Source organism: Lucilia sericata, unplaced genomic scaffold, assembly GCF_015586225.1.
Source record: "Lucilia sericata isolate MDLA Ls3-8-SP2 unplaced genomic scaffold, ASM1558622v1 Contig000027F_arrow, whole genome shotgun sequence".
In the NCBI taxonomy this organism is placed as follows: domain Eukaryota; kingdom Metazoa; phylum Arthropoda; class Insecta; order Diptera; family Calliphoridae; genus Lucilia; species Lucilia sericata.
In genome coordinates, this window is record NW_023994065.1 from 609 (window position 1) to 15,676 (window position 15,068).

At 28.7% G+C, this 15,068-nt stretch overlaps 1 protein-coding gene across 2 annotated transcripts; it reads left to right on the top strand.

Moving 5' to 3' along the window:
- The first annotated feature begins 10,564 nt into the window (after nt 1–10,564).
- Nucleotides 10,565–13,729, top strand: LOC119610253. 2 transcript variants are annotated; one of them, XM_037965402.1, is made up of 2 exons: nt 10,569–11,153; nt 11,219–13,729. In XM_037965402.1, the coding sequence occupies exon 2, from the start codon at nt 11,285–11,287 to the stop codon at nt 13,277–13,279; it is 1,995 nt and encodes a 664-aa protein (XP_037821330.1). In that variant the 5' UTR covers nt 10,569–11,153; nt 11,219–11,284; the 3' UTR covers nt 13,280–13,729. The 2 variants fall into 2 exon arrangements, with proteins under 2 accessions (XP_037821321.1, XP_037821330.1); XM_037965393.1 differs by having other exon boundaries at nt 10,565–13,729.
- The last annotated feature ends 1,339 nt before the right edge of the window (nt 13,730–15,068 follow it).

Here is a 15,068-nt window from a genome sequence, read left to right on the forward strand (position 1 = left end):
CTTTAAGTTTTAACATTTTCAACTAAATTCAAATCGGTTTTTGTTGGTCAAATAGGCCGAAACATGGAAGGAATAAGGCTTCTTTGTTTTCATAAAGATTTTAGGAAATTGGAATATTTCTTTGAAAAAATTCTAAAACTGATACAATAATCTCTAAATTACAAGGATTCGCTAAAAGGTCCATTTTTGTTTCATTTGATGCCAACTTATAACATTTCACAGTTTCGAAGTTAAAAATTCAAAAGAATTTTAAAATCTTGAATTTTAAGGTAATTTTAGAACATAACCTTTTAGAATTTCTTTAATAGGGACGTTGATCATAATCAATCAAAAAGTCGATTTTGATTTTTTTGTAACTTAGGGCTTTTTGGATTTCATATATGTAAGCTTGGTAGATTTACCAACAAAATAAACTGCTGATCGGCATACAGCCAATAACATAAAGTGAAAATTAAAAAATATAAATATACAAAAATATAAAGCAAAAATATAAAATAGTGAAAAAATAAGACGTGGTAAAAATTAAGTGTTCTTGGAATATCTCATAAACGAGAAATATCAAAAATAAGGAGCAGTTTCTCAAAAAAAGCTGAGTTCATTGTATATTTTAGGAAAATATTTTTTGTTGATACTGCTGTAGACAATCTTTGGCAAATACCGTGGAATAGCCTAATGAAGAGTTTTCAAAGAAATTACAAATTTGCAGTTGACAATCTTTGCCCGTGTATATTTCCTGTCGTTCCGCACCGGAGATGCAATAGCCGTGGGATGGTCTAATGTAGTTTTTTTCATTGAAATTATAAATTTGTAGACAGAACGTAAACATTTTTTTGCTTAATACACCGACTCCCTCAACAAAAACAAAGAAAACAAGTTAAAATGTCTCCTGGCAATTGGATTTTAAGAAACGGCAAGAATGTCTCAAGCAAATGGTAGCATAAAGAATGTTGTAAAAACTTAATAATTCTAGTTGTGTTAAAATATTTCGAAACTCTTTCATGGATTTTGTGATAATCTTTAAAACTTTACATTGAATTTAATTTTTGCGTAATAATAAAACTCAGCTGTTTTACCTAGTTTAAAATAAACAACAAAAGGGTGCTCACGCTTTATATAAAAAAAGTCGGTGTAAATATAATAGGGTATTAAATATACTACCAGTGGCCTCCGGTAGGTTAGTGGTTAGTGTTCTAGTCTGGTAGACCGGAGGCGGTGCGTTCGATTCCCACCTGAGGCACTGGTTAAGGAGCGCACAATAGGCCCGATAGAGGCCTAGGTGTATTTCTTCGGAATTGATGTATATACATCCTCCTATCAAACTAACTAACTAACTAAATATACTACCAAGAGTCACAACCGCTATTGTTTTTGTTTCCCTAACGAGAAGACGAACTGGTTAAAATATAAAATGCATGTTAGCTCACACTTGCCACAAAATATTTCATTTAAAAATTACCATGAAATTCAATCCGCTGTCGATATATTTACGGATATCTTACGAGATGCTGTCAAAGTGTCTACACCCCCAGTCACCTTGACCTAGAAACATTGAGTCTCTTATTAAAGAAAAGAGAACACTCAGACGTCAATGGCAACAATCGCGATCTCCAAACATAAAGGTTAAACTTATTCAGTGCCAAAGAAGACTTCACATCGCCTTAGAAAATAATAAGGAATCTAATCTGAGAAATTATCCCTACTAAGAATATGTTACATAGTAACATATTAGCGAATTTTGTATAAAAAATTTATAAATTTAAATTTTGAAAAAAAAAAAACAGGAAAAATCATTAGCAAAACATACAAAAAGGCCCGCAAATTTCATCGATTTTACTCTAAAAATCATAAGGAAATAAAAATGTTTCCAATGAACAAATAGAAAAAAATAAATTTGAAATATTTTAAGAATATTAAAAAAAAATAGAAATTAAAAAATTCATACCATTTGGAACTTATTCTTAAATATTAACTTTTGTCAATGAAAGCAGTTTATAATATTTATGCTGAAACTTTTTTCTCCGAACAATCTATATAATAACCCAGAAAAAAAGAACTTCCAAAGAAGCGGAAAGAAGTAGAATTTATTCCATGGAAGTACTGAAAAAGACCTGAAGGAGTGATGATTTTAACACAGGCTTGTCATAGGAGGGATGTCCTTTTTATTTGATTCTAAATTCACTACTTCTGAAGTCATTCTTAAGAAGTAATTTTTATGCTTTTTTTTGAAATTATTCGGAACTGAAATTGTATTATTATGGAATACAACTGATTTGATTTAAATAATATTGATTTAATGACATTTAAAACAGAAGCACAAAAATTTCTAATCCCACAAAAATGTAAGAACAAAAAAAATATCTTCAGCATTGAAAAAATAGAATTATTTTCGATTCTTCGGAAGTCATTAAACATCACTTCCACAGAAGTTAAAAAATTCACTAATTGCTATTTTTGAATTGGTGATAAATGTTATTCCTTTCGAAGTACTTCGCTTTATTTTTGCTGGAAATGCTTAAAACTTTATTGACAATTGAAATTTTGACGGCTAAAAATAACCTGATTTAGAAAATGGTGATTAGTGAATTTTATTTTCTTCTGTTCCGTATTTTGCTGAAAAAAATATGGTTATCGTACCCATACGCCTCCAGAATGGTGAATGGGCAAGAAATACGTCAGAAAAAAATTAAGCATTCGCCAATCACTTGAAGAATGTGTTTATTCAAAATGATACAGATTCTTCTATTAGTGCTAACATTATAAATAATATGGTTCCACGCCAATAAAATTCCGGTTCTCTACCGTTAAGACGATATCAAAGGTCTAAAAATCACCTGGTATAGATAAAATCACTACCACGATGATAAGTAATCTGCCCAATTCAGCACTGAGAATTATTTTGCCCCGGCTATATTTATAAAAACTTATTTTAGGTTTATTAAACAATTTTAGGCAAAATTCAGGAAAATCGTATTCATAAACGTCAAATAGCTTAAAACGCATTCAAAATGCCATTGACAAATATAAGAATTTTATTGCAGGCTCGACCCTTCTTTAAGCCAACAATAAGTTGATTTTTAACAATTTTTTTTTCTCAGATAAAGCTTTTTTCGGTAATTTTAGGATGATAGCGAAAGCTAATAATGGTTTCTTTTAAAATAAAATCTAAAAATTATAATTTTAACGTTTACAAATTTATAAATAAAATCCCAGAAAATTTTTAAACAATTATATTTTGGGAAAAAACTCAAATCTAGGCATTATTATATTAATACACGAATATTTGACAATATTCCAATTGACCAGCACTATTTTTAGACAATTTGGAAATGCAAGTCAGTCAACCAAATGATGGACAAAATCATTTGATTTGCTTTTTTCAAACTTTGTTGGTTAAATATAATGCCATAAAGTAATTAATCATGTTAATTATATCGATTTGTGTTATACTAATGCGTTAAAATTAGTCAAATATCAAATAAATTTATCAATATTTGCAAAAAAATATCACAATTACAAGGAAAATACTTTTCCGATACTTTTAATAATAATTAGATATTATATGTTATGGGTCTTATTCATAAACATTATTTATTTATTTAGATATTATTACAATTAAAATTATAATAAATCTTAAAGTTAAAGCACTAGCAACATAGGCTATCGGCTGATCATAAACATTTATCAAAGGCTTATAAAACAAATTGTCATACAAAATTTGTTCTATAAACCTTTGATAAATGTTTATGAATAAGGCAGTATATGTATGCATCTGAACTAAATAAATATTTATTAAAGCCATATTTATATTTATTTTTCTTAAAAGTTCGTTTATATTGTCAAAAATCTATTATAAACAAAACCGAATCAACGAATATTTTATCCTAATTGTATGCAACACTAACACATAAAATGACAGCCAAATTGTAGAGTGCTGCCAAGTTAAACATAAAACAGCACAATATGTAGTAAATATAGGTTTATTATTTGTTTATGAATATCACAATTTTATCAATGGTTTTTAAGGCTTTATTGTGTGCATTAAAGGCAAAATAAGATTTTTTTATAAATACAAGCGTTTATCTTTAACTCGACGCTACGTATTGGATATTTCCCTACCTAATGGAATGTATCCGAGATAGTTATGATACCAAAACCGGGGAAAGATATCAATCAAGTAACATCATACCGTCCCAATAGCCTGTTGTCTATATTCTCAAAACTTTTTGAAAAGTTATTGCTGGAAGACTTAACGATAATTTGTGTTATTCCTGACCATTAGTTTGGTTTCAGAAGATGTGATCTCTTCACGTCAAAAAATATCTGCTGGAGTAACCCAGGGAAGTATTCTAGGTTCGTTCATATATATTTTATATACTGCAGATATGCCAACGAGCGCACTGACTCACACATCTTCATTTGCGGATGATAACGCAAATAAGCATAAGATACGCACGTAAGCATACATGAAAATCTTTCTATAGCTTCTGAACAACTCCAGTCTCACATCAGCGAATTTGAAAAGAAAATGGAAAATAAAAGTTAATGCAACAAAATGTACTCACGTTACATTTACTTTAAAACGGGAAAATTGTCCTCCCGTACAGCTAAATAATATAAAAATTCCTGAACAAAGCCATTAAAAATTAATCACATCCCAGCAAAAAAAGTGTGGAAAAAGATGTAGAATTTTCATCACAACTAGTAACCCGAAGTGCTTCAAATTCAGCTTCAAACCTATGAATTTTACATTAGCGTGTCATTGTAGGGATGTTGTTCATTTTTGACAACTTTAAACTACATCTAATCTTATCTTTAGAAGCTGTAAAAATCGGATATTTGTATGTCAAAAATAAACCACATTCTTTCAATGAAACGCTTATGTAAATTTCATTGGTTTTTCATCAAAATTTGAAGTACTTCGAATATGTTGTTTGTAGTGACTTTTCTACATCTCTTTCCTGATTTTTAACTGTGTTTTCATTTGTAAGGATATGTTTGGTTAATAAAAGCGAAAAGTATACAATCGCATTTTTAGATGTGATTAAGATGTCGTTTATAAAGTATGACATCAATTATTTTTTGCTGGGATTTAAAATTTAGAACTGGTATACGGTATAATATGGTCGGCCACACCCGACTATACTTTCTTGATTGTCATTTTTGTTTTTATGTTAGTTTACAGTTGATATTTTACATGTTAAGTTGTATTTTGTGAAAATTGTTTTTTTATTGTAAAAATTTAATTAATTATACTAATGTAAATGACAGGAACGAATTTAAAAAATAAGGTAAATTTACTTCACACATTATGTTTTAAATACTGACAATATCCTCTTGTTTGTTTACAGAATCTGTAAGGGAAGATGACTGAAAATTTCAAAAGAAAATTAAGGTTAAATTGATTTCTTTTTACATTAAAATTGTTTAATTATATTTTTATTGAGATGTGGTTTTAAAATATTTCTAGCACGTCGAGATTTTTTGCGATATCCATTTTATAAATTCTGAAATTGTTTTGATTTTTTTTAATCTTTAAGTGAATTACCGGTATGTATCGTATTATTTAATAGGATTTTTTGCAATTAAAGCGTTTTAATTATATACAAATTTTATTTGAAAATCTACATACATACCCAGCAAAGATCTGGTAATGACTTTTACTTACTCAACAACAAACTTTTCAATGGCAACTACTTACAGTCGGCATTACTTAGAAGTACTTCTTTGTAAGAGAAATTTCAAATACTTCTTTAACTCCTTATTTGTAAAAGATCGTGGAAGAACTTCCCTAAAATGTCATCACCGTGTTAAAATAATTAGTTAAAATGCTAATGAAGAAGTAGTGAAAAGAGGTTTTATTAACTTTTTAATGTAAGTTTTTCCTGGGTATAATTACCAATTTCAATGAAAATCCATCATGATGCTAAATTGCAAGTAAAGCTATTTAATATTTCTGTGGACTTTTGACAAAAATATCCGCCTTTATTAGGTGTCTTAACTATTAAGATCCATTCATACCTATCAAACATTTGACGAAAATTACGTGACGTTGATGTTCTTTCATAAAGGTTATCAAACTGTTTCGTATGGTTATTCCAATTATTTTACAAATAAAATTTGTTAACCTGTTCAACTGCACTTGGTTACTTATTTCCAATTGTTTCAGTGTTTGTACACATATATTTACAAAACATATACATACATTAGGGTTAGTTATTTTTGCAATTTTTGCGAATATCAAAAATACCATAGCATAAACTTGTAGAGCTTCGACATATGTTACGGAATATGATATTATTTTTTCGCGATCGTGAAAAAAGTTCCCGCACCAAACATGATAAAGTTTTGTACTTCTTTTAAATGTGTAAAAGTAGCAATTTTGCATTATTTTATAGAGAGGACTGTCCTTTACAAAAATGTTGCCAAATTTTTAATAAATCGACATAATATTGCATATATGTATCTCATATTATATGAGATAATAGTACATATAACTTTGAGTGTGTGCCAAACGATAGCAATTTACTGGTAAAAGTAAATTTTTGATAAATAGGTGGTGAAAAAAATTTTACTAGCTCTTTGGGCTACGTAAATTTCTGACAAATGAAAATATAAAATTTACAAAACAAAAAAAATAAATAAATGAATAACATAAAATTTACAATTTCATTTCAAAATCCATTTTATATTAAAGAGATTTATTTATAAAATACATAAAGGACGCAAAAAAGTTTACTTTTCTTGGAAATGTTAAATTTTCGGGATTAACCAGTGAAAATTGTAAAAATTTATCACAGCAAGAAAAGATATCGTTTGGCACAGCAAAGTGTAAAAATGTTCCCACCATAGGAAAATTACAATCCACCATAGAAATTTGTTATCATTTGCCATACCCTCTTTATATGAAAATTATGAAAATAATTTTAGTAAAAATGTCGAATAAAGGAATTTTTGAAATTGCTTTCGGTGCGGGAAGTTTTAAAAACAAAATTGACCTAAAAAATTGGTTTTTATTATCGCAACAGTGTTGGGAATAAGGCAGTGCGGTAATATACTAATTACATATTTGGCTTCACGCGATGTTATTATAATTCGTCACGGGAAACGCAAACGGCCCTAACTATCCAAAAATTCAAAATCGAAACAAACTTTTCAATGTAAATAGTTTATTGCTTCTCCTGTAAATTTTTAAAAATGCCGTTCAATGCAATTTTTGCAATTTTCCAAAAAAAAAAAAATCAAAACGATATAATATTCAATGCCCTTAAAAATATAGTGTTAAAATTTTTAATTTATTGTATTTCATTTAGGAGTTATGATGTTAATAATGTTAACTTGTAATGTTTGGGAACCTAACAATCAACTCAGAAAAAAATTCAATGATATAAAATGTAGGTTTTCATTTCGCTGTAGTTAACATTGGGTATTAGAGTTATGATATATTTTTAGCGACTATATTGAACAATATTTAAGTGTGTTGTAAAGAATGCATTTTAGAGAAAAATATATTGAAAATTCTCAAAGATATAAAAGGATGAAAATTTCAAAAGACATTACTAACACTTTTTCGTTCTGAAAAGTAAAAACAAAATATAATTTTGATTTCTGTACATTGTCTTTAATTTGATACCAATATTGATGAAAACTTTTTGATAGAAATATTTTAATAAATTTTAATATTTTTAAAATTTTGAAGTCCTTTAAAAAGGAGAAAATATAAGAAAATAAAAAACTAAACGACAACATATACAAAAATCTGAATGCAACCATGGGGATCTTTAGAAAATTCACTTCAAGTTTAAAATTTTTGTCTTTGATGAACAAAAATAATTTAAAATTTCGAACAAAGAATAAATTGTTCGTCGAAAATTAATTATAAATTTATTTAATTTGTATGAAAATGCTTTTGATTATTTCACTAAAATAAAACATTTTTGAAATCCCCATTCTTTATATGTGATCGCTTTGACTATATTCTAATTTTAGTGTTACTTAGTATTATAAAAAATGATTATCCTTGTTTAAAAACAATACTATTTTTTTTCTCAAAAATTGTCACGAACACATAACCATTAATTTTAGACCAATATTATTTTAGAAATTATACGATATTATAATTGCATTTGAGAAAAAAAATGAGAAATAATCTAAAAATTAACGATTTTAAAAATTCTTTAGAACTTTGAATTTTGCATCTATTCAAAGAGTATGTGTACCAAATTTCTCTAACTAGGAGAGGGTAAGGTTGGAGAAACCTGTTTGAAATATTTTAAAACGACCCTTATATAAAAAAAGTAAACTAGAATGAAAATAATTATTAATATTTATGAAAAAATATAAAAATCCCCAAAAATATCGCAAAAATTATAAATAATCCCCAAATTTTACGAAAATTCCTCCCCACGAAAATATGTCCCCAAATAAAACTTGAAATCCCCAATTTTGGGACAAATCCCTACATCTGGCGACACTGGATGTTTGTACAATAGCCGCTCTGTGAGCATGTGAAACCACAGGTTAGCAGTAATATCTTACCTCCAAATGGGTTGTCAGTAAAATTTTTAATATTATATCAACAGCATTAAGTTTGTGAGTTTGTCCACATAATCAAGGTAGAAATTTCGTTTAAAATCACAAATTTAGGTAGAGTGAAATAAGTACGACCTCCTTTCACTTACCATATATTTTCATTCGACTCTCCGTCCTAATTTACTCGGGTAAACTTTTTTATGTGAATATAAACTTTAAAATGTCTTGCCACTAGACTGACATAGAGCATGAATACTTAAAATATCAATTTTTCAAATTTAGATTAATTTTTAATAGTAAGTACAAGTTTGGGTACTAAATTTAGAAGGCGGTAAACCGCAGCCAATATTCTTGCCTTTTCTCCTTACAATGACACTTATTTATATCGAAAATTTCCGGATTTGTATTAAGAATTTTTTAAATTTGTTTATAGTAAATATCGGAAAATTTAAAGCATTTGCAGCGAAATGTTTTTTAACGCACGGGATAAAACCTTTAGTAAGTGAGCAATATATTGCACGTGTTGCAGTGTCCTTACATATTTTAACTATTTAACTGGGTTTTTAAGCTGGCAATTAAATGCCAATTAATAACACTAGTTTACAAATTAATATTTTTTGTTTGTTCATGGAATGAAACATATATTTTTAGAAAGGGCTATGTCCAGTTGTTAATTAAAAATTTTTATTTTTTTCCTATACGTCGAAATTTTGAGATAAAGTGGTTTTTGTTAAACATCCTTCTTCAGTAGTGATGGAAAAATATTTGAAAATGAGAATGGATTTTTGAGTGCTTGCACCTGTGTTGGGAACCTAACAATCAACTCAGAAAAAATCAATAATATAAAATTTAAGTCTTCATTAACCCACTTTTTATCAGATTTCTTTATTTTTGGCTTGATTTTTAGTGATTTTTTTTAATAATTAAATTATTTCTGAATTACAATCTTACGGATCTGAATTTACCCCTCATAGTTCATTTCTTACATTCCCACTTATACTTTTTCCGAAAAACTCTTGGAAGTGTGTGTGATAAAAATTGCATTTATTCACCAAGATTTAAGATTATTGCAACGTTTAATATTTTTGTGATAGGAATCCATTGTTACAGAGTTGTGAGGAAGACCAGTAAAATTTGACGTCCAAGATTTTTTTTAAATATTTTTTCTGGACTTAGACGTCCAAAATAAAGATATAGGTTTTATATCATGAGCAAAATCGTAACTAGTGTAATCAGATTAGTAAATCCAAAAATAAATTGAATCTAATGTTAATCCCCTTTGATGGTTTTGACTACCAATTTAAACTTCGCAGTGTTGACATACAAACCAAACGTTACTATTTATTATCAAAACAATGTATATTTTATAAAAAAAGAAGAAGACAACTCTAAGGTTTACACTTTTGCATTTCATGATTAAGTTTAAACACCTCCATTGGATGCTTAACAACAATTTTCGAGAATTAATTTCTATTTAAACGCAAATCGTTGACCTAAAGATTGACTCTAAATGGAATCTAAAAGAAATTGCCCATATGTATGGTACGAAAATTAATAGTACAGAAATGGGCCATATATTATTTATTATTTTGATTAATTAAAATTTTGTTTTTCGATTATTTTAAGTAATGTGAAACTACTGTTGCTCCTATTAACATTAAATGCTTATCAGTCAGCATTTATATGTAACATGCCGTACTTGTTTTGTAGAAACTTACACATATGCATATTATTCTTATTCTTTTTATTTGTACTCAGACACAATGTTTGTGTAAAGAGATACGAAAATATCAATCAATGAGAAATTGTACTTGTTCTACCTACATGCACACATCTGTATACATGAAGGTTCATATACATACAATACAATAAAGCAACAGTTGATTTTTGATATTTTTTCCTATGTATGTGTGTAGAGCACATTTGTGAATTGTAGCACACCAACACAAGTAAAATACCTAGAGCCAGAATGTCTACCAGTGTCTGGTGAAATAAACATTGAAATATATTTCTTCATCGTTGCTTAGTTAGTTGGAAAAGAAAAAACGAAGTGATCGAACGTGTTCTTGTTGTTTTGCCGCTGTTTGTTTCGTTTCACACCTCCAATCCCGCACCTATTGAAGACGTTCACACTTTTTCAAAAGAAAAACAATTAGAATCAGTGAAAGAATACAAAACATTTTATACTTGTGCTCATTCACACTAACAGACACAGCGTCGACAGCCAACAAGTACGATGTTGTTTCGGTAGCAGATAAAAAATACATAATACAGCAAAACAACTAGAACGAGTCTTCGAAATAGAACGCATTACACTTGTGATTTGGATTTTAAGGTGTTCAGTCATTCACATATACAAAAATAACCGTCGGAATGTATTCAAAAATATAAAAGTACATAGTTAGTGAATGAAAAAGCATAAAAGCTATATATAATATTTTATTTAATATTTGAAATAAAAACAATGAAAAAAGTTATTTTTTGTAATCGGAAGTGACTTAATTTTAATATAAATATATAATTAACTAAATACAAATAAATAAAAATGGAAAATGATCATCAAATAGTTAAAAAAAGTGACAATATTCTTAAAACTAAAAGTGGATCTTCGAAACTTATTTTAAGTAATGAAAATAAAGAAGAATTAAATATGGAAACGACGTATAATAAAAATGTACACACTTCTCAGGTTTCATTGCCAAGTATCAAAGGAATTACTACTAGTACTACTAATAATAATTCGCATAGTCCGAAAATGGGATCCAGACGAATATTTACACCACAATTCAAGCTGCAAGTTTTAGAATCGTATAGAAATGACAACGATTGTAAAGGAAATCAACGAGCTACAGCCAGAAAATATAATATACATCGACGACAAATTCAAAAATGGCTTCAATGTGAGTCTAGCCTCCGTTCCTCAGTTGCGAATATAAATCATACATCAATAAAACACCAATTTCACAATGTCAGTATGCAACAGCAACAACAGTCAAAAATTATTGGAATTACCACAAATTCAGTGAGTAATAGTTCATCATACACATCAAGTCAACTACATTCTACACATTTATGCCTAGATTCAACAAGGGGTTCTGTTCCTCTTAATTCTATTAAAGTGCCATCGTTATCTTCTTGCGTAAAAACACCCACATCTCAGGGATCCCACGATATTTTCGAAGCTTCAAATTTGGCTGCTGTTGTTGCTGCTGCAGCGGGATCTATCGCTATTACTAGCTCTTCTGATACATCATCAACAGCAGTTGTATCTCCTTTACGACCTTCAGTGACTATTATATCAAATAGAAATACAAATGCGCCAATATCACCTTTACTTCACCATCACTATGGAATCCCATCATACAGTACTATGTCTTCTTCTGCTACGGTGCCGATATTAGCACATCATCTATCTAATCCGCAGCAACACATGCACCAGCACACCCACCCATCACCTCAGACATCTTACCAGTACCACAATATGGCATATTCTCCAACATTATCAAATCTTCAAACAGAGAAACAGCAGAATTCTTCATATTTTACGCCAATAAGTCTCGCGAGCATCCAACCACCACAAGTTTTATCATCGGCTTCCTCTGTAACCAGCAGTTATTTAGAAGATACTGAAGTTACAAACAAATTGGATTTGATGCCAATGGGAACTAAAACATATCCTAAATTTGTGTCTGATAAAAATGCCTTTTTGTGTAATAATAATCAGTTTCATGTCAGTTATGAGTGTCCCGAGTCCGCAGAGGTAATTAGCACTTCTAATATCAGTGTTCCATTCAGTATCAACCAATTAAAGGAAAACACGTCATATTCCACTGCATACTCCTTTGGCCCAATGGATTTATCAGTTCGACATCGTCGAGATACTAAATCTAAATATGTTATGAACACAATATCCGGCATCCATAACACGGATTTTAAACAAACGGAAATTCCTGAAAGAAAAGTTTGGAATGATAAGACAGGTGTAGTTGATTTGACATACCGTAAAAGAAGAGTTCTTAATATTCCCCATTCAAGCGATGACGATTGTAAAGATGAATTATCCGATAAACATCCGAAATTATCCGATATTTCATCTACAAACTCCTATGAAGACGATGATATTGAAATTGAAGTAGGAATCGAAGAAAAATTTCCACCATCGTCGAAGCCAGTAAAGCTTTTTAAACCATATTTGCTAGACGAGTGTGAAAGCAAAGACAACAACGTTAATAGTAATAATATAAATAAATTTAGCAAACATGGACAAAGCGAACAGTTAGAACAAATTTTAACCAATAGCTCTGCAAATGGTAATTCCACAACAATAACTAATAGTTCTAATGAAGTTTTTGTACATGCAAAAACGTTTCCAGAAGTCGTGAAGGAAAACATTAATACTTGTGGAGATAGTACTAATTTTCTTGTAGAATCTAGATGTGAAAGTCCAAGAAGTGCCTGCAGTCCAGCCACCTCTGTCCCCACAATGTCACCAATTAACTTTCAGTGCCCTAAAGGTTCACCAGCATCTTCAGGCTATGAAAGTTCTACGTCTTCTTATAGTGAGTCATCTTCATCTTCCAGAAATGAGACATTCACGTATGGGCAAACATACTGCGTCAACCTTCAAATGCAATCAATCTATAACGAAAATATACATGTCATGCATCCATCAAATAACGTACAAAGATGGTTGGAAAAAGATGGTTCTAAACCGTTAACAACTAATTCATCTATAGCATTATTGGTATAGGTATATAAATTCACTAGTTAATAGTTGAAGTACATACTATATATAAATCAATAAAATCTTATTAATATTTTTGAACATTGCTTTGATTCGTTTTTAATTTTAATAAAAGCGTTTAAAAACATACGTAAATACACATTAAAATATAATGAAAATTTTTTTGGTATATTAAGTTAAATTTTTTTCTTAAAAAGAAAAATACATATTGTAATGTTTATTTATTTAAAAGAAAGCTTTAATTAAGTCAGTCTTGGAATAATTTGGCGATTAATTGTGATATAAATTGAAATGTTGAAATTAAAAAAAACATTATTATTAAATTTTAAAGAAAAAAGTCTTAATTATATGTAGTTTTAAAAAAGTTAATTGTATTTTTATATGATTTAGATAACTAGAGTATTGGTATACATGAGAAAAATATGTATTTGAAATAAAGAATTCTATTAAACAATACATTGTTGGCAGTATTTTATTTTACTATTAATATCAAACATTTACTGAAAAATTAATTCACAAATGATGAATTTACGTAGAAGAACATATTATTAGTGTTAATAATTTCCAGAAGAAAGATAATTAAAATTTTCTATTTGCATAAAATTGTTTTGAAATTTAAAAACAAAATTCAAAATTAAATAAAACAAAAAATCTATTTTTTATTTTTTAAAGTTTTATATTAATTAGCAGCTTTAGTTTTCTACCTTTCATTTAAATCTTAAGGTAGGATTACACGATGCCGCAAATACCCAATTTATTATTTATTTTATGCCCCAATCGTGTGATTTTACAATTTATTGGACCACGCGACAATTAAGACCAATTTATCAAGGCCTTTTTATCAAGAAAGTAAAACATAATATAACTGTAGCAAAGCATCGTATTTTTGAACTGGAACAGTCGTGTGGCAGCACTGCGGCAATGTGACAAAAATGTCCATGTACATATATTTACAAAAAAGTGTTAAAAATATAAAAAATATTTATTATTTACATAGTTTATTGTTAATTTTTCAACCCAACAAAATTTATAAAAATGAGTAGATGAAATAATATTAATTTTCAGCACTTTAGTAAATACTGATTACAATTTGTGCACATATGTATCTAGGAAACTAGTAGGAACACAAATGTTTAAGGAAGGATAGAAAAACAAATTCATAGACAGATTTGTATACCCTTCACCTTCGTGAGACTCAAATAAGTCTCCGTAGGGTATGTATTTAAAAACATATTTTGTAATATTTTCTAAAATATTTGTTCGAAAAATTTGTTTTTTATCAAAAATTTTGAATAATTCTCTAGTTTTTGTAAATTATTTCTTTAATGCAATACCTCTATAATCAAACTCAAACAAGTGTCCGTACATCATAATGCTCAGAACTTAAACGTGTCCTAAATTAGGTAAGCACAGTTTTAATAGTTCAAAGAAATTCGGTAATACCTCAAAAACTATTTTTCATAGATTGTGACCGATTTACTATCGATTTCGGTATGAATATTCCGCCATTCCGCATGAATTGCTATTTCATCATTGGTTTGTTATAACAATAAAATTTTGGTTTGTTATAATAATATTTTATTTTATAATTATAATTTGTTTCTCCAAATTCCCTATATATATTCTATGGGATTAAGATTTAGACTCTGAAAGGGTAGAAAGTACTTCTTTTACGTTGTCACGTAACCGTTCACATAAAATTTTTGGTTTGGGTTGTTATCATAAACGAACTGAAAATCGTCATTTATGACAAATTTTACTGTATTGGCTTCCAAATGCTGTTTTAAAATATTTA